Source organism: Lethenteron reissneri, chromosome 20, assembly GCF_015708825.2.
Source record: "Lethenteron reissneri isolate LAM-NWPU_2019-01 chromosome 20, ASM1570882v1, whole genome shotgun sequence".
Taxonomy (NCBI): domain Eukaryota; kingdom Metazoa; phylum Chordata; class Hyperoartia; order Petromyzontiformes; family Petromyzontidae; genus Lethenteron; species Lethenteron reissneri.
In genome coordinates this window covers 9,784,244-9,810,218 of record NC_083798.1, presented here as the reverse complement: position 1 = coordinate 9,810,218, position 25,975 = coordinate 9,784,244, and the positions used below count along the sequence as shown (strand labels likewise).

The window sequence follows — 25,975 nt, the reverse complement described above, 5'->3', positions numbered from 1 at the left end:
GTGCGTCTCGAAGCACTTCTTGTTCGAAGATATTTAAAGCCGCAAGGGGTACAACGACTAATACAGCAAGCGTATCAATAATGCAGTCGGTTATTCGAGCTATTGGTGAAACTCTGCGCTTTGGGGCTGGGGGGATGGGGGCTTCATGAGGCGATGGAATTGACTGGCGATATTTGCAAGAATCCAGGAACGTGAAGAAGGCGGGTCGCGGCCAACCAAGGATGCGCTGGGCGTGTGCGTGCCCATGAGACACGAGTTTCGCGGCAGGAATCGAGAGGAGGAGCGATTCTAACCCACGCTCTTAGCGCCAACCCAAGGCCAGTCATAACCCTGACCCTGACCGTGACCCCTTTCGTGGGTGTGAGAATGGGTTTCAGACGAAGATTGCAGCACGGGTTTGAGACACGCGCGGCGCTTTAGGGAATCGGCGCTTTCCATTGGTTGTTAATCTCCCGCCATTGGTTGCCATTCTCTAAATGTGCCCCGTGCACGCATTCACGCATGATGCGTCCATAAGTTGATGGGCTCGTTTCTGCCACACGCAGCCGCGCCGGGGCGGTTGTGAACGCGCGCGGCAGAACTGAGCGCGATTCGGGTTAAACTGCGTCTGCGGTCAGAGAGTGCTGGATCCTGCCTTCAAGCAGGCGCTCTCCTCAATAGGCCAGATGGTGCCGAGCTTAATTGATGGAGGCCTCGCTGCCCGGAGTCAATTACATCCCAGCAATTACCTGCTGTCCCTATTGGGCTTCCTGGGAAATTAAACGTGTACGCGGCATGCGGAGAGCGGCGACACACCGCACGTTGCGTATGTAAAGCGAGCCGAGCTCCGTCACGTGTCACAAAATTGGACAATCATCGCTTCTTATTCTTTTGTACGGATGATGGAGATGCAGAGCAGCGACTTACAATGTCACATTCAGGTGGTCAAGCCCAGGTAACCGCGTCACGAGTAGTCGAGTCGTGTATCGTCGCCGTGATGCCTCCTTCGTATCTGTGGACCGGGCATTGCGTCATTGTACGTTGTACGGTCTGTTCTGGGTGACCACAGTCGCCACTGGAGAGTTTTTGAGTGTAGACTCGTGCATCAGGTGTCCGCATCTGCCACGGCTTGTGCAGTGGATGCGGGTTCGAGTGTTGTCCCATCAGCTGCGTGGGCAGATCGAACCCAGGGCTCGCCGACCCGAGACAAGGGGCTTGCGTGCAGAGCGCGCCACGGCTACGGCCGGAGGAGCGCCTTCCTCTCCACGTGTCCTGCCCCTCATCCCGTGCGACGTTCAATCCCCGCGCTCTGCGTGGATCATTAGCGGCGGCGGCGGCCTCGTGTCCGGCATCCGAGAGGCGTTGGGGCGGTTGTTATAAACCGGGCACGGGGCGCCCCACAGCGCTCGTGGTGTTGTCGGAGGCTCGAACTTTGTTGCTGTCGTCTCAGCGCAGCCCCTGGGAGTCTGGAGCTAGGCGCGCCTTCTGAAAGTGGCTTTGTTTTTCTACAGCCAACTCCCTCGCACTCCTTCCACCCGCCCTCCGCCCCCCGCCATTTCCCGCTGCATTCACTTTCAAAGGATCGCGGCGTGACCTCTGACTTTAGTTCTTTGGGAGACCTTTCGGGAGGGCACCTTTTTGTGAGTGTCCCCGCGGCAGGCGGTGGAAATGAGGCTGTTGAGTAATTAGTAATTAGCGCCGAACGGGAGCGGAGCTCCTCGCGGAGGCTGCGATTGTGCGGGTGCCGTTTCGCGTGAACTCGCTCAGAAAGCGGCGGGCGGGGGAGCAGCGATGGCGCGTTGGGGCATCGTTAATAATGCGCGATGCAGAGGTCTGGGGTGGGAATGCCTATAAAAACCAGTGGCTAGACTGACCTCAAAAGCAATCTCCCTGCATTAATCATCTCAAAAACACTCTCGCCGCAGTCGTACGACTGCGCTTAAAATATTCACGTGCCATGCGAAACAAAGGCTTATTTTCTCCAGCTGGGGAGATGGGCACCCACGATCTGCGCTTCTTTATTCATGCCAGGGAGCTTGCTTTAGAGTGCGCGTACAACTGAGCGCGGGTTTTGACAGTCCGGATTTGCCGTGCTCGCGTCTGCGAGGAGAGCGGCGTGCGGATGTCACAATACGCATGCTTTGTGTTGGATCGGGGCATCTTTCGAGAGTGCAAGATGAGCTCGTGCGAGACGACCGAGGACTCTCTCGGAGGGTGGCACCGAGCTGGGGATACCAGATTGTCCGCAACGGCCGTCGGCTCAGTCGTCAAATGAAGTGTCCACTAAACATGCATTTGGCACGGTGTTCAATGTGAAGTGTGACATCGTGAGTCGGAGGAGTTGGACAAACAGCATCGCGTGATTGCTCTGTGAACGTTAGTGACGGCGGTTTCGGTTGGCACCGAAAATAACATTTCGCCGTTTTTGTGTAACCTTTGCAAAATAAATAAACTATGCCTCTACATCGTAGTGGCTTTTCGTTCTTGTTCATAGAGCCAAATTCTCGCTAAAGCGAAACGGCGCAGCGTGGAGCACTCTGTAACGCTGCAACGCAAGCGACGTGAGGACTGGCTTGGGTGGGCAGCGCGCCGCACCCTGCGACTCGCTGGCTCGGTTTCTGAGCTCGAGGCTCCTCTCTCTGCCAGGGATGCGACCAGAGCAGTGCCAGTGGCGCGTCGATCCCGCCTGAGTGTGGCGTCGGTGAGAACAGGAAGCGCCCTCCTCTCACTTACCTCCCGTGCCCGCATCATCATCATCATCATCATCCCATGGCCGCTCTCCAACCCCAGTCCCAACAAAACCACCCTTCCTCTCTCCTCTCAGCTGGGTAGTCCTCTCAGCTGTCGCTTGCCCCGGCAGGCGCGGGGGAGGGTCAGCTTGGCAGCGTGGCATTGGCACTTCCCAGAATCCATAATTTATTTACCTCCCTCCTAAAAATAACATTTACATAGACGCCTTGTTGCAAGTGTCTCCATTGTGTACGCTGTGACTCCAGACTCGGTTTCAGTTCAACGAAACAAAAAAAAACAAAGCGACAAACAAAACCAGAGTGCTCAGCTCAGCACTTGTCTTGGGGAAACTGAAACGTGCTGACCCGCGCTGCGCCCAGCTGAATATCAAGTCGCTGAAGCGTGAATCAAAACAAACGTGTTCTATTTTGCCCTCTGGAGCAATGTCGGAGTGACTGCCCTACGAGGTGTTTGACCCCCCCCTCCACCTACCCCACTGCTACTCGGCAGGTTGTTTGGTCTCGGAGGCGCACTGCGCTTTTGTTTTTTAGTTTCGTGTTTTATATTTCATGTCGGGATTTCCCAACACATTTTCAAGCTCCCCCGGAATTTCAGGAATTTGTTGTGGACTTGCGCCTCCTGTATGGCTTACGGATCCCACAGTTAGGCAACCTTAATCGCCCCCAACCGAGCGGTAATGGCCAGGGCCAGGGTGCTTAACATTTTATTGCATCTTTATCTGTCTCACACCGTGTCTTCTGCCTTTCTGGCATCTTTCCACGACGTGTTCTCTGGTAGTCAGCGGGGGCTCTGCGGATGGAGACCGGCAATCTCCATTGTAATTCTGCGGCACGCCCGTTGGAGCAGCCCCTGGATCCGCCGTTAAGAGCCGTGCTGGCACATTAACATGCCTCCTATTGCCACGGCCGTGTGCTGACGTGTACAGTGTGCACCTCACGCTTCCCCACATTACTGCCAAACGCAAAACAATTGAGGCCGCTTCGTGTCTCAAGGCCGAACCCCACGCCGGACTCTGTCGCCAAGCTGTAGGGACTGACAATAATGACAAACCCCCTTTGTGGAACGTGCGACTTGAAAGCGTGTCGTGCAGTCAACTCTTACGGCGCAGTTTGTGGCTTTCGGCTTTGTCGCAGACGGTCACTTCGTACCACCATTGTCCCCTGTGTTTCTGCACCCCCCCACACCCTGCCCCCACCCCTGCCCAAAGTGTGACAATGCCAAGGGGCTCAAGGCATTTTTTGATGCCATCAAGAAGGGGCCCACGCACCTCATGATTTTCGGGGGCGTCTGTCCCTCCGTGACCTCTACGATCGCCGAGGCCCTGCAGGGATGGAACCTGGTGCAGGTAAGAGTGAGCTCCATCCCCACCGCTCCGCACGTGGGCCCCTCTGATGGCGGGCAGCCCTCGGCACACGGTGTCGTGCGGTCACGTGTGCCCCTCCGGCGGCAGCGTCTTGAGCAGACGGAGGCGCCACGAGCAATGTCCTTGCGCTGTATTTGGTTGGTTTGATGCGTCCACGCTGTTCGGACGTGAGGGACGTGATGGAATCTTTTTGCTTTGCTTCAAATGGGATATTAAATGTCTGGCTGGGTTTGTTGTTGGTGCTCTTTATCTAGGACCGCCGTTTGATATTGGTGCACTGATCTGTAATCGAACGCGTGGATCCGGGCTAGATTTAGGAACGAGGTTGCAATTAGTTTTACATTTAAAACTTTCGGTTTATTCTGTTAATTGCACAAAAGTTTTGTTTTGCAAGACATTAAGTGAAATGCAAATCGAGTGTTCTAATTAAAACAAAACAACCTGGTCCTGAGTGTGAACAATACACGTAATTTGAAACGGTTTCATTTTTTAGATAGGTTTTTTATGCAGATATTTCACCAATAGGCGTGCATGCGTGTGCACGTCCTCAAGTAATGGCTGGGCTCAAACGAGCATCTACATGCAGCAGAACATGTTCCCTGGGCTGGCTCGGGGCACCTCCGTCTGTCTTGGCATGTCCCTGACGCGTGGGCGGCTCCTGCCGCCGGCGTATTGATTGGTTAAGCGTTGCCGCTGATAATTTGTTATTTTTTAAATTCGACTGTTGTGCCGCCTTGGACGATCGTGTCCCACTCGTCGGGCCAATCTCGCTTCTGTGCCCGGTGCCACCCCCGAACGGCTGCAGCAAATTGATCGCCGCTAAATTCGAATACCGGCCGCCTTTGCAGAGAAGTGTGGCGTTCTCCGAGCTCAGGAATCGTGAGCTCGGAGCTGGGCACACAACGTGACACTACGGAACCACGCTTAATCAGCGTGAATTGCCTCTGATGCTAACAGACGCGGCGCCTCGTAATTAATGGGCTTAATGAGTGAATGTGCTGGTCTTAGCTTATTCAGTCGCAGGGAGAGAGAGAGAGCCCCGTGATTGTGAGGGTGTGGATTATTTATTTCAATTGTGCTTGTCTTGATATCTCATGAGGGGCAGTGAATTAATGTTGAATGCAGCCCAGTGGGGGTTGATTTGAACACACAGGCTCACAGGAAGGGTTTGCTGCTTGCACCGATAGCGCGTGTGGCGGTGGCAGAGCTTGCGCTCGAACTTTCGGCTCCCCCTTTTGTGCATCGCTTCTCGAACCCAGCAGATGATCAATGGCCACGCTGTGTAATTTTCCACGCAGGTTAATTAAAACGTTAATGTGTGATGCTGCTTCGGCTTTGCAAATTGTTTAAAATGTTGTTGAAATTATATTAAAAAATGCCATGAAGAATGTAGGGCCTCACGTCAATCCCCTGTTAGATGAAGGTATTCTCACCACATGTTTTAATCGTGATGGTTTTTTCACCATACTTCACCATCCTGGTCAATGCATATCGGTAAAAGGGAGAGGGGGTGGGGAATTATATCTTTTCTGATATTGATTGTTTGCGTGCCGAGTGGTTGTCTTTACCATTGGGCTATCATAGATGGATTTCAAACAATCCAAAATCCTGCATGTCCACTTTCACACAACCCTCACTCACTTCCTCGCTTTCTCCACCACCCCAACCGCCCCTACCCTCTGTCACCCCACCCCCATCACCCTCACGATGCTGCCACAGCTCTCGTTCGCGGCCACGACGCCCGTGCTGGCGGACAAAAAGAAGTACCCGTACTTCTTCAGGACGGTGCCCTCGGATAACGCCGTCAACCCGGCCATCGTTCGCTTCCTTCACCTCATCAAGTGGACGCGTGTAGGGACCCTGGCACAGGACGTGCAGCGCTTCTCTGAGGTTTGCGGAATCAGCAGGGGACAGCACCAGGGATACCAGTAGTGACAACCATAGACATCACCGGGAACAGCACCAGGAGTAGCACCACGGACAGCACCTGGGGTAGCACCACGGACAGCAGTAAGGGCAATAGGAGGGGCAGTCTCCGGGGCAGCGGTGGTAGGGGGCAGGGTGTGATGTTCTCGGTATACTACATGCCGTGTGATGTTGAGGTGGGGCACAGGTGCAGGAGCTCAAGAGGGAGAGGTGGGTCATGAGTGACGCACACATTGAAGGAAGGCGACAGATGTTCCGGACATTATAGAAGGAAACACGATGATGATGCAGCACATGTGGCACCAAAGTAAAGATCTATAGCCATCTTCATTGCCGCATATGACGGGACAGATGTGTTCCAGTGAAAGATTTCTTGGCAATTGCCCCCAAGGGTGCTGTTAATTGGCTTGCATCGCTTTCCCTTCGGTTGTCTGAGAATCTTTAATTTGCGAACCCGATAGCAACATGGCAATTTGTTTAAGATAGTGGTGCAATGGCCACCACACGTGTATTTTTGGAGAGGGAAATAAAAATATCCCTGGGAAAATTGCCCAAGTGCAGAAAAACATAATAATTACGGTGAATGGAGGCAGTGAAATGCGAAGGCTTTGACGTGGAGAAGGCTGAGTTCACTGCCCACACAGGTCCACAATGACCTGACCAAGGAGCTGGAGAAGATGGACATCGAGGTGGCCGACACGCAGAGCTTTTCCAACGACCCCTGTGCCAACGTACGCAAGCTCAAGGTACTACGGCATGCTCACAGGTGCCTCTCACTTGTCTGCACACAGCACCAATTGCTGACTCGTCCATACAAGGACGGTCGTGGCTGTTTGCTTTCCTTGAGCTGCACGAATGTTGTCGGTTGGTCAAAATAATGGCGAAGCGGTTTCAGGAGTGGAGGCTTTGGAGAGTGGAGGGGTTGACAAGTGGAATCCGATGGGGATTATCGCTTGGGTCATTACTTAGTAATGACGAGCGGGTCTGAATTTGATTGTATGTTAGATGAGTCTAAACTCGAGTGTGGGGAATGTTCCTGAAGCAATTAAATATAGTACAGACTGAAGAGGCGGAATGAAAGTTATTGGTATGGCAGACTGATGCTGGATTCTTGGGATGCATTTTTTCTTGCTCAAGATGTGAAGACAGTGACACTCCGAGGGAGAAAGAATGCTCAGTCAGTCTTTGGGTTGCACTGATTAATGTTGTGCGTGGCAATCCGCTGCTCGATGAAGGCCACACTATTTCCATGCATCATGGTCCCGCGATATCGAAATCAATCCTCACCCTTCACACGGGCTGATGCACACGCACACACCGACCTTTCATCAGCCACACACTCCTCATCAGCCGCCTCACCTTAAGCTCCCACTCGCCTCGAACCTGGCCGTGCCTGAGCTGCAATCCAGCACCGGTTGCTCGTCGCACGCCGTATTGGCCGTGTTGACCCACATGCGGCGTAGGCGGTGGCGGTAGTACCAACGTGGATAAATCGGGGCAGCGGGAGACCCCTGTTTTAATTTCTCTGCACCGAAGCCCACGGGTACCACCACGCTATGCCACTAAGCTCTGACATGCCTCGTCAAAGAATGGGCCACAGATGCACAGAGGTGCGGCGGCCAGAGCTCTTCCACTGCCATAGAGAAGAGTTTAAGAAATCTCCCCACCAACCTCCCCACCGCTGCCACGTTTCATTTTTCAACATCGCCAAAAAAAGGGACAAAAACAACCAACGTTACAATAATTGGGCTCGCGAAGCGGAACATTTCCTGGAATCAAATGGATCTGCGTGAAATATTAATACGGAAAAAAAAACAACCCCCAGACTCGTGTGCTGACCTACTTCTTATCTTCCGTTCCAAGGACGCGGACGTGAGGATTATTCTGGGACAATTCGACGAGGAAATGGCCACCAAGGTGTTCTGCTGCGTAAGTCACCGTCGGGTTTAATTCGAGGGTGAGATGCGTGCGATCTGCCGTGAACTCCTCTCCTCCCGCAGCCCCTCGGCCACGCCGCGTCAGTCGACAAGCACGGCAGGGTGTTTATGAATGCGCAGGGCCGGCGCGTGTTCGGCATGTTTGATGTGCGGCCGTGCGATGACCGTAAACAGCAGCGACAGGGGCTTATTCAAAGCAGCGGCACGGCCGCGAGATCCCTGCTCGCACACTTGCGGCGCGCCAAGCACACCGAGACAATGTTCTGACCTTTCGGGGGCAAAAAATCATTCCTCCTTTTGAGAGCCGCAACGAGCTCTGGTATTGGGATTTTGATCGAAAGAATGTTTTGTTTAATGCTCGAAGGATTAGGGAAGCGCAGGGTGCAGGCTGATGAGTCGGCAGGTTTTGTGAAGCGTCTATTCGCTGCCGGCCGTGCGCTCTCGCCCATCCACCGCCCCCCCCCCTCTTCCCCCCCGGCAGGCCTACCAGGAGTCTATGTACGGCAGCAAGTACCAGTGGGTGATCCCGGGCTGGTACAGGGAGCGGTGGTGGGAGCGCACCCGGCCACCTGAGTGTCCCGAGCGCGGCCTCTATGAAGCCATCCAGGGAAACATCGCCGTTGACTTCATGCCTCTCAGCACCCGGCCCATCCAGACCATCTCTGGGCAGGTGCGCGTGTGTGCACGTGTGTGCATGTGTGTGCGCGCGTGTGTGTGTGTGTGTGCAAAAACAACCCCCTATCTCCTCATTGGTGCCGGACGGCAACGCTGTGGTGTGAAATGCCGAGGGGGGAAGGCCAATTTAGATTGCCTATTCCCTTCATGGCGTTTGTAACCACCACAGCGGCCAAATGGGGGCTTTAGACGCGTGCGAGGGGCTGGTAACCCCTCCACCTTCAATTAATTACCACGAAATCACGATTATTATTTTTTTATTAAGCTTGTGGCGGAGGCCCCGGGGGGACAAGCATCTATGACGTCTCCTGGCCAATCCCCATTTGGCGGAGCCAGGAGACTGAATCCTTACTCTCGGGACTCTTCCAGAAACAACAAAAAACCACTACGGGTGGCCACATGGAATGTTCGAACGCTCACTGTGGAGGAGATGCTGCCACTCCTCTGTCGGGAACTGGACCGGTACTGCCTGGATCTCTGTGGTATTCAGGAGGTCCGGTGGACCGGCTCTGGCTCCTGCCACCATGAGGGGTGGACAGTCCTCTACTCGAGACAGGAGACTGCCAAACAACAGGGAGTGGCTCTTCTTCTGAACAAAATAATGAAGGGGGCGTGGGAGCGTGGCGGTGAGGTGTGGGAAGCTGTAAGCCCCAGGCTACTTTGGGCTCGCCTTCCCATCAACTAGAGGCGAGGAATGGTGGTTGTGGTTACTTATGCGCCCACATAAGACGAACATCCGTGGAGGGATGCAAGCAAGGCCGATGAGTCAGATGCCATCGATGACTTCTTGTCACAAGTGCTAGCTAAAGTGGCACCTCAGGATAGAGTCATCTTGTTGGGTGACTTCAATGCCCGAGTTGGTCATGATGCTGGCACCTGGGCTGGAGTGATTGGAAGGCATGGGCCAGATCAGCTCAATAACAACGGTAGGAGGCTGCTAGATTTTTGTGCAGCTCATGGGCTTGTAATTACCAACACGCTGTTTCGGCATCAGGGCATCCACACAACATCATGGATACATGCCGGGTCCAAGCAAGAACATCTGCTGGACTACATAGTGATGGAACAGCGGATGCGAGCCCATGTCCTTGACACCAGGACCTACCGTGGAGCTGATCTGCCCACTGACCATCGACTTGTCATCTGTAAGATGCGCCTACTATTTTTCCACTCCGGTGGTGGGTGTACACCCAGGAGCCCATTCAACCCCATTGTGGCATGGTCTCAGCTAGCTGATGAAAGTTGCAAGCAAGAATTTTATCATCGCTTGCGGCTGGGGTTGGCATCGTCCCCCACTCCTCCTGATGTCGAGGGGAAATGGGCGAGGTTTAAGACTGTGGCTCATGCAGCTGCAATGGCTGCTTTGGGTACACGGTCCAGACCTCCCCAGAGACCCTGGCTGACAAAGGAAGTATTCAGGCTGGCTGAGAAAAAGCGACAGGCCCACTCTCATCGTCTACAACATCCCACGTCAAAGAATGAGGAGGCTTACTGCAGTCTTCGCTCGGAGGTTCGGAGAGCCGTGAGGCACTGCAAGGATGGGTGGTGGTCGCGGGTTGCTGAGGAGATGGAGTCTGCCTCAATGGCCCGCGATCACAAATCGGTCTTTAACTCCATCAAAAAAGTAACCTGCAGCGTCACACCTATTACCATAATTTGTGGAAATAACGGTTAATTTGCTGAGCATTTCTGTGAGCTTCTGGAAAAGGGGAAATCCATCAGCCTGGAAAACACCATGGGACAGTGGGAATGACCCTGCTGAGGCTGCGATGCCTCATATTGGAAGAAGAAGTCACCCCCTGTGAGTGGCTGGCTGAGGTGTCATCTGTTGAGGAAATACTGAAGGCGATCCAGAGTCTGAGACCAGGAAAGGCACCGGGCAGAGATGATCTCCTGAGCGAAATGCTTAGGGAGGCTGGCTTTTGTGCACAGACTGTCCTACATGACATCATAACAACAGTCTGGACCACTGGACAGGTTCCACAGGATTGGAAGGATGTCCTGGTGGTCCCCCTCTTTAAGAAGGGGGACCTCACAGACTGTAACAACTACAGGGGCATCTCACTCCTCAGTGTGCCGGAATGGTCAAGCCTTTCCTCAGCATCGCCTTGCCAGGCATTACTAGGCCTAGACTCTGGGTTGTTCTTCGTGTTTTCAGAGTCCCTGATCCTCTGCTCACGATCATTAAGGACCTTCATTATGGTGAGCGGGCCCGGGTAAAACTACGTGGCCGGGAGTCGGAGCCATTCCCTGTTCACCTTGGGGTGCGACAGCGATGTCCTCTGGCTCCCACATTATTTAACATCTATTTTGACCACGTAGTTCATGAAGCCTTCAATAGCTGTACTGGAGGAATTTCCATCTGGTACAAATACAATGGGAGGCTGATCGATGCCCGGGTGCGGTCAAGGGATAGGTCCCTATTGCTTAACCATGTTATGTATGCCGATTATCTGGTAATTGCTGCTCACTCAGAGGTGGAGTTGGAGGCGCGGCTGCTTAACCTGGAGAGGTGGGGCCTTACCATCAGCCCCACCAAAACGAAGCACCTCCCTGGGTATTTTGTACCATCGGAAACTCCACTCCCACAACTCCCAATTGGTGATGGGGCAGTTGTGGAGAGAGTGGAGAGGTTCCCATACCTGGGCAGTGTACTCCCAAGAGTGTATAAAATGCTGTTCATGGCATATGTCTTGTGTGCGATGCTGGGGCGACTACCGTCATCGACATTCCAAATGTTATTGCTCGTGCATCTGCATTGTGCGAGTGTGTGAGTTGTACGCTTGTCTGCGGGCCTACATGTCTTCGTGTCTTTCGATGTTTAAATGTCAACGCATCCTGCCAGATTGACATCTCAGACAAAGTGCCGTGACGCCTCGGTGATTTAAACCGTCGCTCGTGACGGACACACCGGGACAAATTTAGTCAAAAACCCCGATGAAAATAAACATTCGCGGACAAGCGGGATTTGACCCATGATGTAAACGAATTATCCCATAATTGTCGTTAAAATCTGTGAGACGCGTTGTGCTGCTGCTGCTCTATTAACTAATCGGGCCACAATTTTGAGTATTTTGAATCAGCGGTCTAAACAAGGCCGTGCGAATGACACACGCGGCGCGGCGATGTCGCACGATACACTGGCTTGTGCGTATATTATTTATCACTCTGGTGGGTGGCTTTCACATCACTCGCGAAAGAGAGCGATAGACTCGGCTTAACTACCACCGGTGTCCCTGCGCGTGCAACGTCCGATTTGGCCCGACCCCGACCCGCCGTCACGGCTGCAGACCCCGCAGCAGTACGAGCACGAGTACAAGCGGCTGCGGCGGGAGTTGGGCGGCGCCGACGCGGCCACGGCCGGCGCGTCGCCCCACAGCAAGTTCCACGGCTACGCGTACGACGGCGTGTGGGTGATGGCCCAGGCGCTCCACCGCTCGATCGGCCTGCAGCGCGCATCCAGGGAGCCCAACGCCTCCATCGAGGCCTTCGGCTACGACAACGCGCACCTGGGCCGCACCATCCTGCGCGCCATGAACGAGACCAACTTCCAGGGTGTAACTGTGAGGACGCGTAGCCCACATTCTTGGCGAGCGCTTTAAGAAAAAAAAACACACAAAATCGTTTCTACCAATTTGATCCTGATTGTGCTATTGACATCACGTCACGAGACGAAGCGGCCGTGCGGATTTTTCGCAGTGCAGTCCTCCCAGGACAAGCTCCGAGCATTGCGGGCTGCCCCGTGCGGTGTTTGTGTGCAGTGCCATCTCACGGATGTTGCCATTGCCGGGTTCCCATTCTTTTGGCTTTTTAGTCAGCTTTAATCCGATTGTGCTATCGTCATCGCGGCACGAGACGAAGTCGCAATTTGGATGTCCAGCAGAGCAATGCAACCCGCTTCGCGTTAGCGAACGGCCCACAGAAGCATAATTCGTAGAGTTACCCCTGAGAACCCGTGCTCTGTAACAAAAAACGAAACACGTTCATCAGTAACACTGCCTTCACATAGTAGGAAGCGTGCACTTTTCCACCCACTCTGCCACTGAGAGTTATGCTAGTCGTGTACAATTTCAACCAAAATATGTTTTACTTCTCAGTAGGTGCAGGCCCAAATGTAACGCGGTGGCATGTTCGTGCAGTTATTGGTGATTGGGCAGAGACTTTCAACTCGTATCCCACCAATATCCTGGTGCTAGCGATAAAATAAAACGGCTTTGCGGGCCGAATGCCTTACTTGTACTCGGAGGTGGGCTGTATGGTCCACAGAGCGCATGAGGGGTCATCACATTGGCTTTGACTCTGGCGAAGGAGCCCACAATGACCTCCCCGGGCGTCTGGACGGAACGCCGCCGCCATAATGATCGCAGCTGTGACGCGGCGGGGGGACGCCGATCGTGTGCCGCACGTCACGGGGTGTCGAGTAACTCATTCGCAGAGGGGGTTGGGGCGAGGAGGGCAGGCGCCGCACGGGCAGTTTGGGCCAGCAGAGCGCAGAGGGGGTGCGGTGTGCATTCTGTGCCTGGCTCGGTACCACTGCGGGTGTTCACGAGCGAAGGAAATTAATGTGCGAATGCTGCAGTGACCGTGCAGAGTGGCTCTCTCGTTCTCTCTCTCGTTCTCTCTCTCTCTCCGCCGCATAATGTAGTTAGATTCATCTGTGAAAATGCAGACGCTCCGTTAAGAAGAAGAAGAAAAAAAAACAACTTGCAGCATTTGCAGTTAAAACCTTCGACGGCATTAATGAAATGGGAGTGAAAGCACTCGCGCAGCCGCCGGCACATTAGTAGCCGCGTTCCTCCACGCCGCGCGGAGCGACAAGCTGCTCGATAATGGTCGGGGTCCGGACGGCAAATTCGCTGGCGCACATCACCGACACCGGCATTTACTGGAGATGCTGATGCAAGCACGGGCGGGCGCGCGCACAGGCTGCTGTCTGGAGATGCTTCCCCCGACACGCTTGTTTCTGTTTGGAACGTCGCTCCCACCGCGATAGATCGTCGCGTGACACGGCAGCTGTAACACAAAACAGGCAGCACGAAAGGCCTGCGAGCGGCGGACACGGCACGCGCCCTCTGTGCCTCCAGCGGCGACGCCGAGACCGCCGCTTGGCCTATGCGGTCCACTTCCTTGAGCGGAGTCGCCACCTCTCCTCGCTGCTTTCCCCGAGGATTTTCCTCTCGATTTCAAGGTAGCTGGGACATCTGCGAGTCTGCGCGGGACATTAAAAAGTCACGGGGTTTTGTCGGCGCTCGAGACGGTGCTCTTTCATGCAGGGTCTCCTCTTTCTTCTCCAAACGATTCGTCTCGGTAGAAAAAAATCATTTGCGCCTTAGAGTGTGAGTGGTTTTGCTGCTCAAATGAGCCTTGAGGACACCACTTGGTTCCCTCTTCACAGCCACGAACCAGGGGTGGACATTACACGATCCTCTGGTGGTGGCGATGTGTGCAGGTGAAGTCAACTCACCGTTGACTTCACCTGCACACAACGCAGTATACTCGTTGCAATGTCCCTGAATGAACGGCGCGAGGGGGGGGCGTGTCAACCCCCAACCGGGATTTGAACTCGCGAAGCTTTTCCCATCGCGAGCCGCTCGCCCGACCGCTCGGCAAACCCCGGCGGGTTCAAGAGGCGGCGGGGGACGCGAATATCGCGTCGCCGTCGCTGCTTCCATTTCGGGGCAGGTTCCCCTCGTCCTCTCCAGCCCATCTCCGTTCGCCTGGCCGGGGGATGTGGAGAGCAAACTCTGGTGGGGGGGAGGGGGGGGCGGCCTTTGTTCTCCGGTGTGGGGGGGGGCGGCAGCTGATTAGGGTCCGGCATTCTGCGTTGAGGCGGAGATGCGGCGCGTTCGCAGCGCTTGCGATGGGAAAACTGCTACTTGGCAATGGACGCAGGTGAACACGGCGGTGAAACGAGAGGATAGGGAAGAGGAGGAGAGAGGGAGCGAGAGGGAGTGCGACAGGGAACGCGACAGGGAGCGCAGGGTGCAGGGAAGTGGAACGCCTCTGGCGAGCGGAGAGACGTTGCCCCCTTTGCGATCGCTGAAATGTGACACGGCCCGACAGCTCCATAAATATGAAGCGTGGCCGGGGGCCGAGGCGGCAGGCGGGCTCGGCGTGCGTCAAACGACCTGCAAGAGTTGAAGGGTCGGGCGAGATGCAAATCTCCGGAGGAGAGAGGTCGATTTGGGCGAGGGAAGAAGAAACCGCGGCGAGAGGAGCAATATCCCGCGAGGCGCGTGCTGCTGGCAGCCGTCAACTGGCGCGATCAACACGGAAAGCGCCTCCGTCTGGCAGGGGAATGCCCCGGCAGCATTTATGCTGAGAAAATGCACGCTGCCTACGAAACGAGGCCCTCTCTCTCACCAGTCGCTCAAATCGCATTGCATAATGACGTCACCAATGTGCACCCGAGGGACGTGCAACGTGTGATTACGAGTGTGTCTGTGCACGTGTCCGTGTGTCTGTGCACGTGTCCGCGTGTCTGTGCACGTGTCCGTGTGTCTGTGTATATGGGGAGCGATAGTGCAGCGGTCAGCGCACTGCGCTACGAACCTGACGACGCGGGTTCGAATCACGCTCACGGCCAACACCAGTGACGATTATCTGAACAGGATCTGGGCCTTTCCTAGGTAGACTCAGCCTCAAATGAGTACCTGGTGTGGTGTGTAAACATCGCCACTAGGGAGACAAAGGCGGCCGCGCGTGGTGCTGGCCACCCACCCCCTCGTGTGCCGTGCCTGCTTTCATAGGTGCTACTCGCTAATACCACTTCAGTCTGTGAAGGCCATATGGGAAACATTTGTTTATGTGCATCATGAGTATGAGGAATGGTGGCACAGTGATTGATTCCTGCTCCTGACTAACATCGGTGACGAATTTCTAAACTGGTATTGGGCCTCCTCCGCGTTGACTCGGCCTCAAATGAGTACCTGGTGTGTGTTGCTTACATATCAGTACTGGGAAGACAAATACGGGTGGGCGTGGTGCTGACCACCCACCCGCTCGCATGTCGCATGGGTCTTCATAGGTGCTCGCTAACAGCACTCGCCCCAACGTCTGTTGAGGCTACATGGGGGGTCTTTGCATACACAAATCCGTGAGTGCTTATGCACGCACTCGCGTCATGTGCGTGTCACCGCTCGCAAACCATGCGCCCGTTCCCCACGGATCTTCCTCGGCTGCGCCGGTGGCGCAGTGTCAGCACTGCCCTGGCTGGCGATAGTGACGAGACGGACACTCACTCCGCTTGCATCCGTCGTGGACCCAGAACCACGACTGCCTTGGCTGAGTGCCTTTTCTCCGTAGCTGCACCAAGCCGTTTGAAGCTCTCTCCCACTGCACTAACGCAAATTCAAGCAGATCGAGGCTCTCATAAATTCAGGCTATCACCAGCCCAGACTCTCTCACCACTCCAGACTCTCTCACCAGTCCAGGCCTACACATGAGGAACTTTGAGCGCTAGCTGCATGTCACAAGTGTTCTCGATCGAACATTTCAACCGATTCGCTCAGCGTGTGTGTTTATGTTATAAATTGTGTTTATTGTTGTTTTATGATTGTAGGGGCAGGTTATCTTCAGGAACGGTGAGAGGCTCGGCACGATCGAGTTCACCCAGTTTCAAAGTGAGTGCTCCACTCTCTCGCGTGAAACATTTCCCAGTTGTCAATGGGGGTGGGGGGAATAATCAGCTCTACAGCAATATCGAAGCCTGCACTGTAGCAATCCATTATTTGTGCTAAAATGCTAGACGGTAAATATTTCATGACTGCTGCCAGACATTGACAAAATCATTAATTCATCCAGAAAAGCCTCAAGATATATATATATTTTTCGAGCAACATTGAGAAATGTGGCCATTTCTGGTTCATAAAGAAATAGACATCTAAGAGGAAAGTGGTTACCTAGAGGAAGCCCACCCATTATGAGGAGATGACAATCAAACATTTGCACCGATGAGCTCATGATTCACTGGCCTTACCACCATCTTCTGGCCTCGTCAAAACCAAAGAGGATCGTGACCCTCACAATTCTGCATGATCCACCCAACCTTGGCTTCGAATGAGCTGGCATGTAAGTGCGCCACCATCACCAACACCACCACCACCACCACCACGGCCAAATGGAGTCACGTGATTGCACTGTGGTGTCAATCGCGAGTTCACGTGACCACGTGCGCCTGTGTCCGCTGCACTGCGTGACGAACCCCGGCGATCCCATCCGAGTTCGATTCCCGCTCACTACCAACATCGGTGACCAGTTATCCGAACCAGTCCTGGGTCTCTGCTAGACCAGCTCAGCCTTGAATGGGTACCTGGTGCGATGTGTTAACATTGCCACTGGGGAGACGAAGGTGGGCTGGGTGCTGGCCACCTATTTCCTCGTGTGCCATGCTCTTCTGACAGCACTTACCCCTACAGTCTGAGGCTTTAAGGGGGCGGGGGGGATCTTTGTCTTTGTTTCCGCGTGCGCCCCCCGGCCAGATGGGCAAAGAGTGAAGGTGGGCGAGTACAACGCCGTCGCCGACCAACTGGAGCTCAACAGAACGATCCTCTTCCAAGGTGAGCCACGCGAACGGCCCAGGCGGCGAGCACTGCCGGGCTGCCTGCGTGCGTGCGGGCGTGTGTGGGGGAGCGGATAGCGATTGTAGTTATTTCACGCCAGATCGTCTCTGGCTTAGGGCGCATGTACGAGTGTGTGGCATGTGTGCCCTACTCTGACCTGCGAGTTCCAAGCCTGGAGCTCGCAGCTCGGAGCGGAGTTTGCAGGTCGGAGCAGATTTTGGAGTTGCAGGGTCGAAGTGGCCGGGCCTCACGCGTGACCCCCCACCCCCACCCCCACTTGCGCAGGTGCGACGCCACCGCGGGACCACACCTTCGTGGTGAGCAGGCGGCGCGAGGTCTCCCTGCTGCTCTACAGCATCCTGGCGATGCTCACCTGCCTCGGCATGCTCATGGCCTCCACCTTCCTCTTCTTCAACATCAAGAACCGCAACCACAAGTCAGGCCTCCTCCCCTCAGCCACCGCTCGCCACACGCACAGCAGCACCGCACCGCGCACCGAGCTGCTCCCCGCAGAATCGTTCGGTGACAGCCGGACTTAACCTCGGAACCTCGGTGGCGGTGCCATCCCCTGGGCCCGTTACGGGAAAATCTCGCGCGAGAATGAAAGGAAGCAGACAATGAAACGAGCGCAGTTTAATGACACAGTGTTTGCCTCGTTGGTATCCACCGCTCTGTTGTTCAGTTGTTGTTTGTGTGTGTTTCATTATGTGTGTGTTTGTGTTTTATTATGTGTGTTCTATTATGTATGTGTGTGTTTTATTATGTGTGTGTGTTCCCAGGCTCATTAAGATGTCGAGCCCCTACATGAACAACCTGATCATCCTGGGGGGCATGTTCTCCTACATGACCATCTTCCTCTTCGGCCTGGACGGGGCCCTCGTGTCCCCGGGCACCTTCGAGAGAGTGTGCACCGTGAGTGGCGTGCGCGGGGGGGGGGGGGGGTGGTTGGGGGAGGGCACGGGCCGGAGGTGCCCCCATACCTGTCAACCCCTTGTCAGTGCCATACCTTATTACAGACCAAATCAGATCTTATTGGTCACCTCCTGCACTTGTAAATTTCAACGTTCATCCTACAAAGTCCCATCACAAGGGAGAAACACCAACGAGTAGACAACACTTTTTTTGCCCGTATTGAAACGCCTCTACGCCGTATGGACCTGAAAACTCAAGTTCCCTGCACAAGATTACGGGGTAAACCGTGTGGGTTGACAGGTATGTGCCCCCCCCCCCCAGGTGTGCTGTCACACCACAAAATCGGACACCCAACGAAGTCACCGATCAGAGTTGGTGCACACTGTTTTGGCAAGTGGACGTGGTGTGGATCTTGAATCGAGGTTACATTAGTATCGATTTTGCAGACGCTCAAGATTGATCGGGCAGACAATCTTGAAAAATGCCATTGGGTTCATTGGCAAGCGATACTTGGATTGAGCAGTTGTGTGGCACACCCCCCTTTATTTGAGTGGCTAAAATCAGCAAGATCGGTGACTCCGCCGCTACGAGGCGAAGATTCCCCGCAGTGAGCTAACCGCTACACTACCGGCTCCTACACACACACACAGAGACCGCTACACTACCGGCTCCTACCTACACACACACACAGACTGCTACACTACCGGCTCCTACACACACACACACAGACTGCTACACTACCGGCTCCTACACACACACACAGAGACCGCTACACTACCGGCTCCTACACACACACACAGAGACCGCTACACTACCGGCTCCTACACACCCACACAGACCTCTACACTACCGGCTCCTACACACACACACAGACCGCTACACTACCGGCTCCTACACACACACACACACAGACCGCTACACTACCGGCTCCTACACACACACACACACACAGAGCGCTACACACACACAGACCGCTACACTACCGGCTCCTACACACACACACAGAGACCGCTACACTACCGGCTCTTACACACACACACAGAGACCGCTACACTACCGGCTCCTACCTACACACACACACAGACCGCTACACTACCGGCTCCTACACACACACACAGACCGCTACACTACCGGCTCCTACACACACACACACAGACCGTTACACTACCGGCTCCTACACACACACACACAGACCGTTACACTACCGGCTCCTACACACACACACAGACCGCTACACTACCGGCTCCTACCTACACACACACACAGACCGCTACACTACCGGCTCCTACACACACACACAGACCGCTACACTACCGGCTCCTACACACACACACAGACCGCTACACTACCGGCTCCTACCTACACACACACACACAGAGAGACCGCTACACTACCGGCTCCTACACACACACACAGACCGCTACACTACCGGCTCCTACACACACACACAGACCGCTACACTACCGGCTCCTACCTACACACACACACAGAGCACTACACACACACAGATCGCTACACTACCGGCTCCTACACACACACACAGACCGCTATACTACCGGCTCCTACACACACACACAGACCGCTACACTACCGGCTCCTACACACACACACAGACCGCTACACTACCGGCTCCTACACACACACACAGACTGCTACACTACCGGCTCCTACACACACACACAGACCGCTACACTACCGGCTCCTACACACACACACAGACCGCTACACTACCGGCTCCTACCTACACACACACACAGAGCACTACACACACACAGATCGCTACACTACCGGCTCCTACACACACACACAGACCGCTATACTACCGGCTCCTACACACACACACAGACCGCTACACTACCGGCTCCTACACACACACACAGACCGCTACACTACCGGCTCCTACACACACACACAGACTGCTACACTACCGGCTCCTACACACACACACAGACCGCTACACTACCGGCTCCTACACACACACACAGACCGCTACACTACCGGCTCCTACACACACACACAGACCGCTACACTACCGGCTCCTACACACACACACACAGACCGCTACACTACCGGCTCCTACACACACACACAGACTGCTACACTACCGGCTCCTACACACACACACAGACCGCTACACTACCGGCTCCTACACACACACACAGACCGCTACACTACCGGCTCCTACACACACACACACAGACCGCTACACTACCGGCTCCTACACACACACAGACCGCTACACTACCGGCTCCTACCTACACACACACACAGAGCACTACACACACACAGATCGCTACACTACCGGCTCCTACACACACACACAGACCGCTATACTACCGGCTCCTACACACACACACAGACCGCTACACTACCGGCTCCTACACACACACACAGACCGCTACACTACCGGCTCCTACACACACACACAGACCGCTACACTACCGGCTCCTACACACACACACACAGACCGCTACACTACCGGCTCCTACACACACACACAGACTGCTACACTACCGGCTCCTACACACACACACAGACCGCTACACTACCGGCTCCTACACACACACACAGACCGCTACACTACCGGCTCCTACACACACACACACAGACCGCTACACTACCGGCTCCTACCTACACACACACACAGACCGCTACACTACCGGCTCCTACCTACACACACAGACAGACCGCTACACTACCGGCTCCTACACACACACACAGACCGCTACACTACCGGCTCCTGCACACACACAGAGAGACCGCTACACTACCGGCTCCTACACACACACACACAGACACGGTTGTCTGTGTGTGTGTGTGTAGTGGTTAGCGCGCTGCGCTACGAACTCGGCGAGCCGAGTTCAATTCCCGCTCACGGCCAACACCAGTGACAATTATTTGAGCCGGTTCTGGCCACCCACCCTCTCGTGCGCCGTGCCGGCCTTCATAGGTGCTCGCTAACAGCACTTGCCCCAACAGTTTGTTGCAGGCTATATGGGGAATATTTGGCATATTTATGTGATAACACAAAACAGGGTTGTATTATTTAATCGACCTCTGTTTAATTGGGGTCATCACGACGACTGCCAGTCACAAGCAGAATGTTTTTGTATTTTACCCAGGCCTAACTTGTGTGTTTTTTTCAGTGTAAAAAACACACAATGCGACATCACAGTTTAATTGTGTAACTTTTAGCTATAATAGACAGACATGTCGTACGCAGTGCACGTTGCTCGTATGCATGGCATTGTCACAACACACATACAAAGATCCCCCGTACAACCTTAACAGACTATTGGGGCAAATGCTGTTAGCGAGCACCTATGAAGGTCGGCACGGCGCACGAGGGGGTGTTTGGCCAACACCACGCCCGACCGCCTTTGTCTCCCCAGTGGCGATGTTTACACATCGTACCAGGTACTCATTTGAGGCTGAGTCGACCTAGGTGAGGCCCAGAACCGTTTCAAATAATCGTCACTCATGTTGTGCGTGGTTCATAGCGCAGTGCGCTCACCGCTACCCTACCACATTGTCACATCGCACCCACACACACTCACGTGCGCGTACACATGAGTCATGGTCTCATTAAATCAACTGAGCAGGTATTGTGAGTGTCCCCCCCCCCCCCGCTTCAAGTCATTATTTAAAGTCGTTTAGAGGATAATTAAGTCGTTTGTTGTTGCCCCAGAGATTGCCCCCGGAATTCGGCCGCTGTTCTCGTCAACAGCATTGACAGTCGTTGCTTGAGCGCAAGGGGCGAGCAGCCGAGCGCTGCCACACGCAGAGTCGCCGAATTTCGCTCCGTCAAACGCCGGCTCCGTCGCTGGCATCACCGACCCGGCCTCTGCCACTCCACGCTACCTTTGCTTCAATCGCACCCTGGCCCCGTCGCGCCCCTCCGACCGTGGTTTCTCGTCGTTGTCGCCATCACCTCCGCTCGCTCCTCGGTTGTGCTCCATCCCCCATCTCCCCCCCCCCCCCCACCTTGGCACCAGGGTCGTGACAGTGGTGCACGAGGGGAACAAAATAATTTCAACGGCGAACGTTTCAGGCTCTTTAGTCTCGAGACACGGCAGAGAGATTGAGCGATGTTCACCTTTAACACCTGCAGGCTCTCGCAGCCAATATGAGTCATTATTGATTTGTGGGTCGGGCCACGTGCGAGCGATTTTTCTTTTTGCACCCTCCTCCACCCAACAGCCAATTGGAGAAAGAAAAATACAAGTTGTGGATCGCTCTCCAACACCACTCCAGTAGTGCTGCTGAAGCAGTCATCAATCGGCACGTTTGTTCACGTGACAACATTATTAAGTGGCTGCGTCAGGTGGAGGAGGGTGTATGACACACATTTGTCTCGCGCGAACTGACCCGAAACAAATGTACGAGTTTCGCCCCTCGGCTCTTCGCAAATCACAATGTCCCTTCGACGTTTTTTAAGGCGCCGCAGCCGAACGTGCGATCTCCCACCACGAATCGGCCAACCTCTCTTCCCTCTCTCCACCCTGCAAAAGGACCATCGTCTGAAACATCAGCTGACTAATAAAGCCGACGATGGAGAATGAGGAGGGTGGTGACCCACTCCAACCCCCCCACCCATCTCTCTCTCTCCCGACGCAGGTCCGCACGTGGTTCCTCACCGTGGGCTACACCACGGCCTTCGGGGCGATGTTCGCTAAGACGTGGCGCGTCCACGCCATCTTCAAGAACGTTAAGATGAAGAAGAAGGTGAGAACCCTGCCGCATTCGCCTTGCGGAGGAAAGGAGGGGGCGGGGGGCAGCTCTAATAGCACAATAGGAGGACGATGCCGAAATGTGTTAAACTGGGTAAGAATCACTTTAACTCGGAGCGGGGCTTTCCCGACCAATATTATTCACAAAGGTTTTTGGGTTTGATCGCGTAAGTATAAATGTTTCGTCTCCCTCCACCACCCGACACAGCCAATTAAGAAGAGATATGTCACTTAAACAAAACGCCAATTAGTTTCCACTTCAGCCCACCGGTGTGTTGGAGAGTAAATCCGCAACAAGGTCGCGTAGACACGAGCGTGAGTCGAGCTCGGCGTGCGTCTGGACAACATTGCAAGGCAGCCACCGGTCCTTAACATTCCGTTCTCGCGCACGATGGCAGCGGCAACATGTCCAGGGGCTCAACAGCGACGTCGAGGTCTGCAAGCCGCGAGGAGAGGGCTTCAGGAGAGAGTTCGTGTCGTTTCCTCCTCCGACGATGGAGTGCAGGCTGCGGTGGTTCACTCTCTGTGTGCCATAGTTAGGTTGCATGGCCTCGATCCAAAGTACGGCAGTGATGCCACACGAAAAGTGCCGTAGCAGCTTCACCTTTATGATGAATCGTGATTACATTCGAGCCCTCTAGAGAATGTTGACTTTGGCAAAAATCTTTTGGGCAGATGGTGGTTACCTGCGCATAGTGGCAAAATTGTTTTCGCCATCGGCTGCATATTCTATGGCAGGAGGCTATCATTGTCGTAGACGCCACCACGTCTGACCTCAAATAGAAACGCCGGGTCTTTGCAAGGACAGCGCTGGTAAAAGCGCACGCAAAATGACAAATCGCCGGCACCGTCGTTATTCACAAGAACTGCCTCGCGAACTGAAAAATGTGTAATCAACCGAGGCTTAGGACAACACGCCTTCCTCAAAGCAGAAAAAAACGGGAGCAGATACGGCAAATTGTGATTTATACTGCGGGGAAAATGCATTCGAGTCACAATATCGTGGAGCACATTCGTATAAATCATCACTTGTAAATTCATTCCGCGTTTGCTCCTCTGAAAAATTACCGCAGCCTGAAAACGTTACCCGATTGGCCGTGCTTTTAAGTTTGCGGCGTATGCACGGTTAAACGTGTGGGATAGGAAAGGTTTATTTTGTTTTATTATAATAATCATGTCATCTTGCACCCACCCACGTGCGGTGTCTTGATCACTGCGATGTCTCCAACGCACGCGGATTGCTCACGCGAATTGTGCTGCGGTCACCGGGTTTGATCGCGGGCTCGGGCAGGCGGGCGGGCGGGTGGACGGGTGCGTGGGCTGCCGGGCCGGACCTGCGCTCGCGCGCAATCAAAATAGCGCCGTCGGCAAAGAGAGACGCGGCGATAACTCACCCCGGTTACACGCGGGAGCGGGGACCGGCGGCTCACCAAACCCCCACGCTCGCCGTGGGGGTGTGACGACTACGCGCGTACACGACGCGTGCGCGCGCTCGCGCAAACTGACACCATCCATTACCTGCGTCTCCCTCGCTCCACCGTGGCACACAGCGCCCCGGCTCGGGTTCGGCTCGGACGGGAAGGCATCCCCGGTGTCGTTCGTTTTCTTTCCCCTCGTGTGGTGCCGTGCTTATTGACTGCCTCGGCGCAGCTTCACAGCAGCGCTGCGGAGTGATGACGCTGCAGAATTGGACGGGCCACTCTGCAGGCGTGCCGGCCAGCGCCTGTTGTATCGCAGGAACATTCCACACGCACACACACATGTTGTGCACAGCATATATCGCTGAGACCGAAACAAGCAAAATAAAAAGATCTCCCATATAAGCCTGCAGGGACTGTTGGGGCAAGTGCTGTTAGCGAGCGCTCATTAGGCCTGGCACAGCTCACAGGCATCGTGCATGGCTGCCGTCGTATCGCCAGTGCTGATATTTACACGCTGATGTTAAACCACGGCTAGGAATCGAACCCAGGTGGGTGGGTTCGTAGCACAGCGCGTTCCCCACGACACCCACTGCTCCGTGGGACCGTACGCGTGCAGAGAGCCTCGTGTAGCCCCACTCAGAGCCACGCATCCTCCGATCCGATCGGCCTGCGCAACCGAGATGATCGCGCTGAGTGGACGCCTTCCACTGCCCCCTGCCTTGAATCAATCCCGTGGCTTCTGATAATTCCGGGATTCTTTCGTTCACTTCTGCCTTCACTGCGTCTCTGCATCACATCCTGCGCCGTACCACTTTCCGTATTCCCTGGTCGTACCTTTGCAGTGCTAAACCTCGCATTCTGTCCAGTTTCATTTTCATTATCCAAACCATCATCTTCTCTGTCAGCGGCGTTTTCCGTCCAAGTCTTCCTCCTATTTGTGTTTGTTCGTTATCACTCTTGTTGTATGCCCACCACTCTTTTTCACGAGGGTCCGGATCATTTTGTAGTAGGCGGCAATGGTTGAGTCATCTCAAGGTACATTTTCAGCATTGGGATGTTTGGCCAATGTAGCTATCAGTGGAAATCGATTAAGCCTGAGGAAACCCGTGCAGGACAGGGGGAGAACATACACACTCCACACAGAAAGGTGGCCGAGTCCGGAATCCAACCCAGGAGCTTCTTGCTGAGGTACAAGCGTTACAACCGCGCCACCCATAGGCACACACAGCCACGTACAATGCAGCTGGGTGAAACAAAGACAAAGATTTCCCTCCTGTAGCCTTCACAGACTGTTGAGGCAAGTGCTGTTAACGGGGTGAAACGCCCACACTGACGGGCACACATGCACAAACGCACACGCACACACACGCACACACGCACACACGCGCACACGCACACACGCGCACACGCACACACACACGCACACACACACACACCCGGGCGGGTAGCGCTGCACTCGGCCGCTCGTCCCCTCGGAGGTTTTGCTGCCTCGCTACTCGGGGAAACGGCAACAACATTTGTACCGACGAGGAAAAAAACACCATCCTGTCACATTTATGTTGCCGTAAAATGGTCCCATTCAAAAGCAGGAAGCAGTTGTAGCTGTGAAAGAGTCTGAATGGCCAAACATTCTAAAGGCCCTTTCGGAGTGACCTCCATTCAGCTTGAGAGGCATGAACGTTTTCGAAGATTATGATAATGGTAACGTTGATAGGGCAAT

At 54.5% G+C, this 25,975-nt stretch overlaps 1 protein-coding gene across 1 annotated transcript in view; it reads left to right on the top strand.

Moving 5' to 3' along the window:
* Positions 1-25,975, top strand: part of LOC133344719 (gamma-aminobutyric acid type B receptor subunit 2-like) — a 50,422-nt gene that overhangs the window by 5,094 nt on the left and 19,353 nt on the right. Inside the window, exons 3-13 of the mRNA XM_061554817.1 lie at positions 3,938-4,075; positions 5,813-5,983; positions 6,664-6,765; positions 7,883-7,948; positions 8,438-8,626; positions 11,922-12,194; positions 16,193-16,253; positions 17,112-17,189; positions 17,478-17,628; positions 17,972-18,104; positions 22,722-22,829. Coding sequence (XP_061410801.1) covers positions 3,938-4,075; positions 5,813-5,983; positions 6,664-6,765; positions 7,883-7,948; positions 8,438-8,626; positions 11,922-12,194; positions 16,193-16,253; positions 17,112-17,189; positions 17,478-17,628; positions 17,972-18,104; positions 22,722-22,829 — 1,470 coding nt within the window. The remainder of the gene's footprint in view (positions 1-3,937; positions 4,076-5,812; positions 5,984-6,663; positions 6,766-7,882; positions 7,949-8,437; positions 8,627-11,921; positions 12,195-16,192; positions 16,254-17,111; positions 17,190-17,477; positions 17,629-17,971; positions 18,105-22,721; positions 22,830-25,975) is intronic.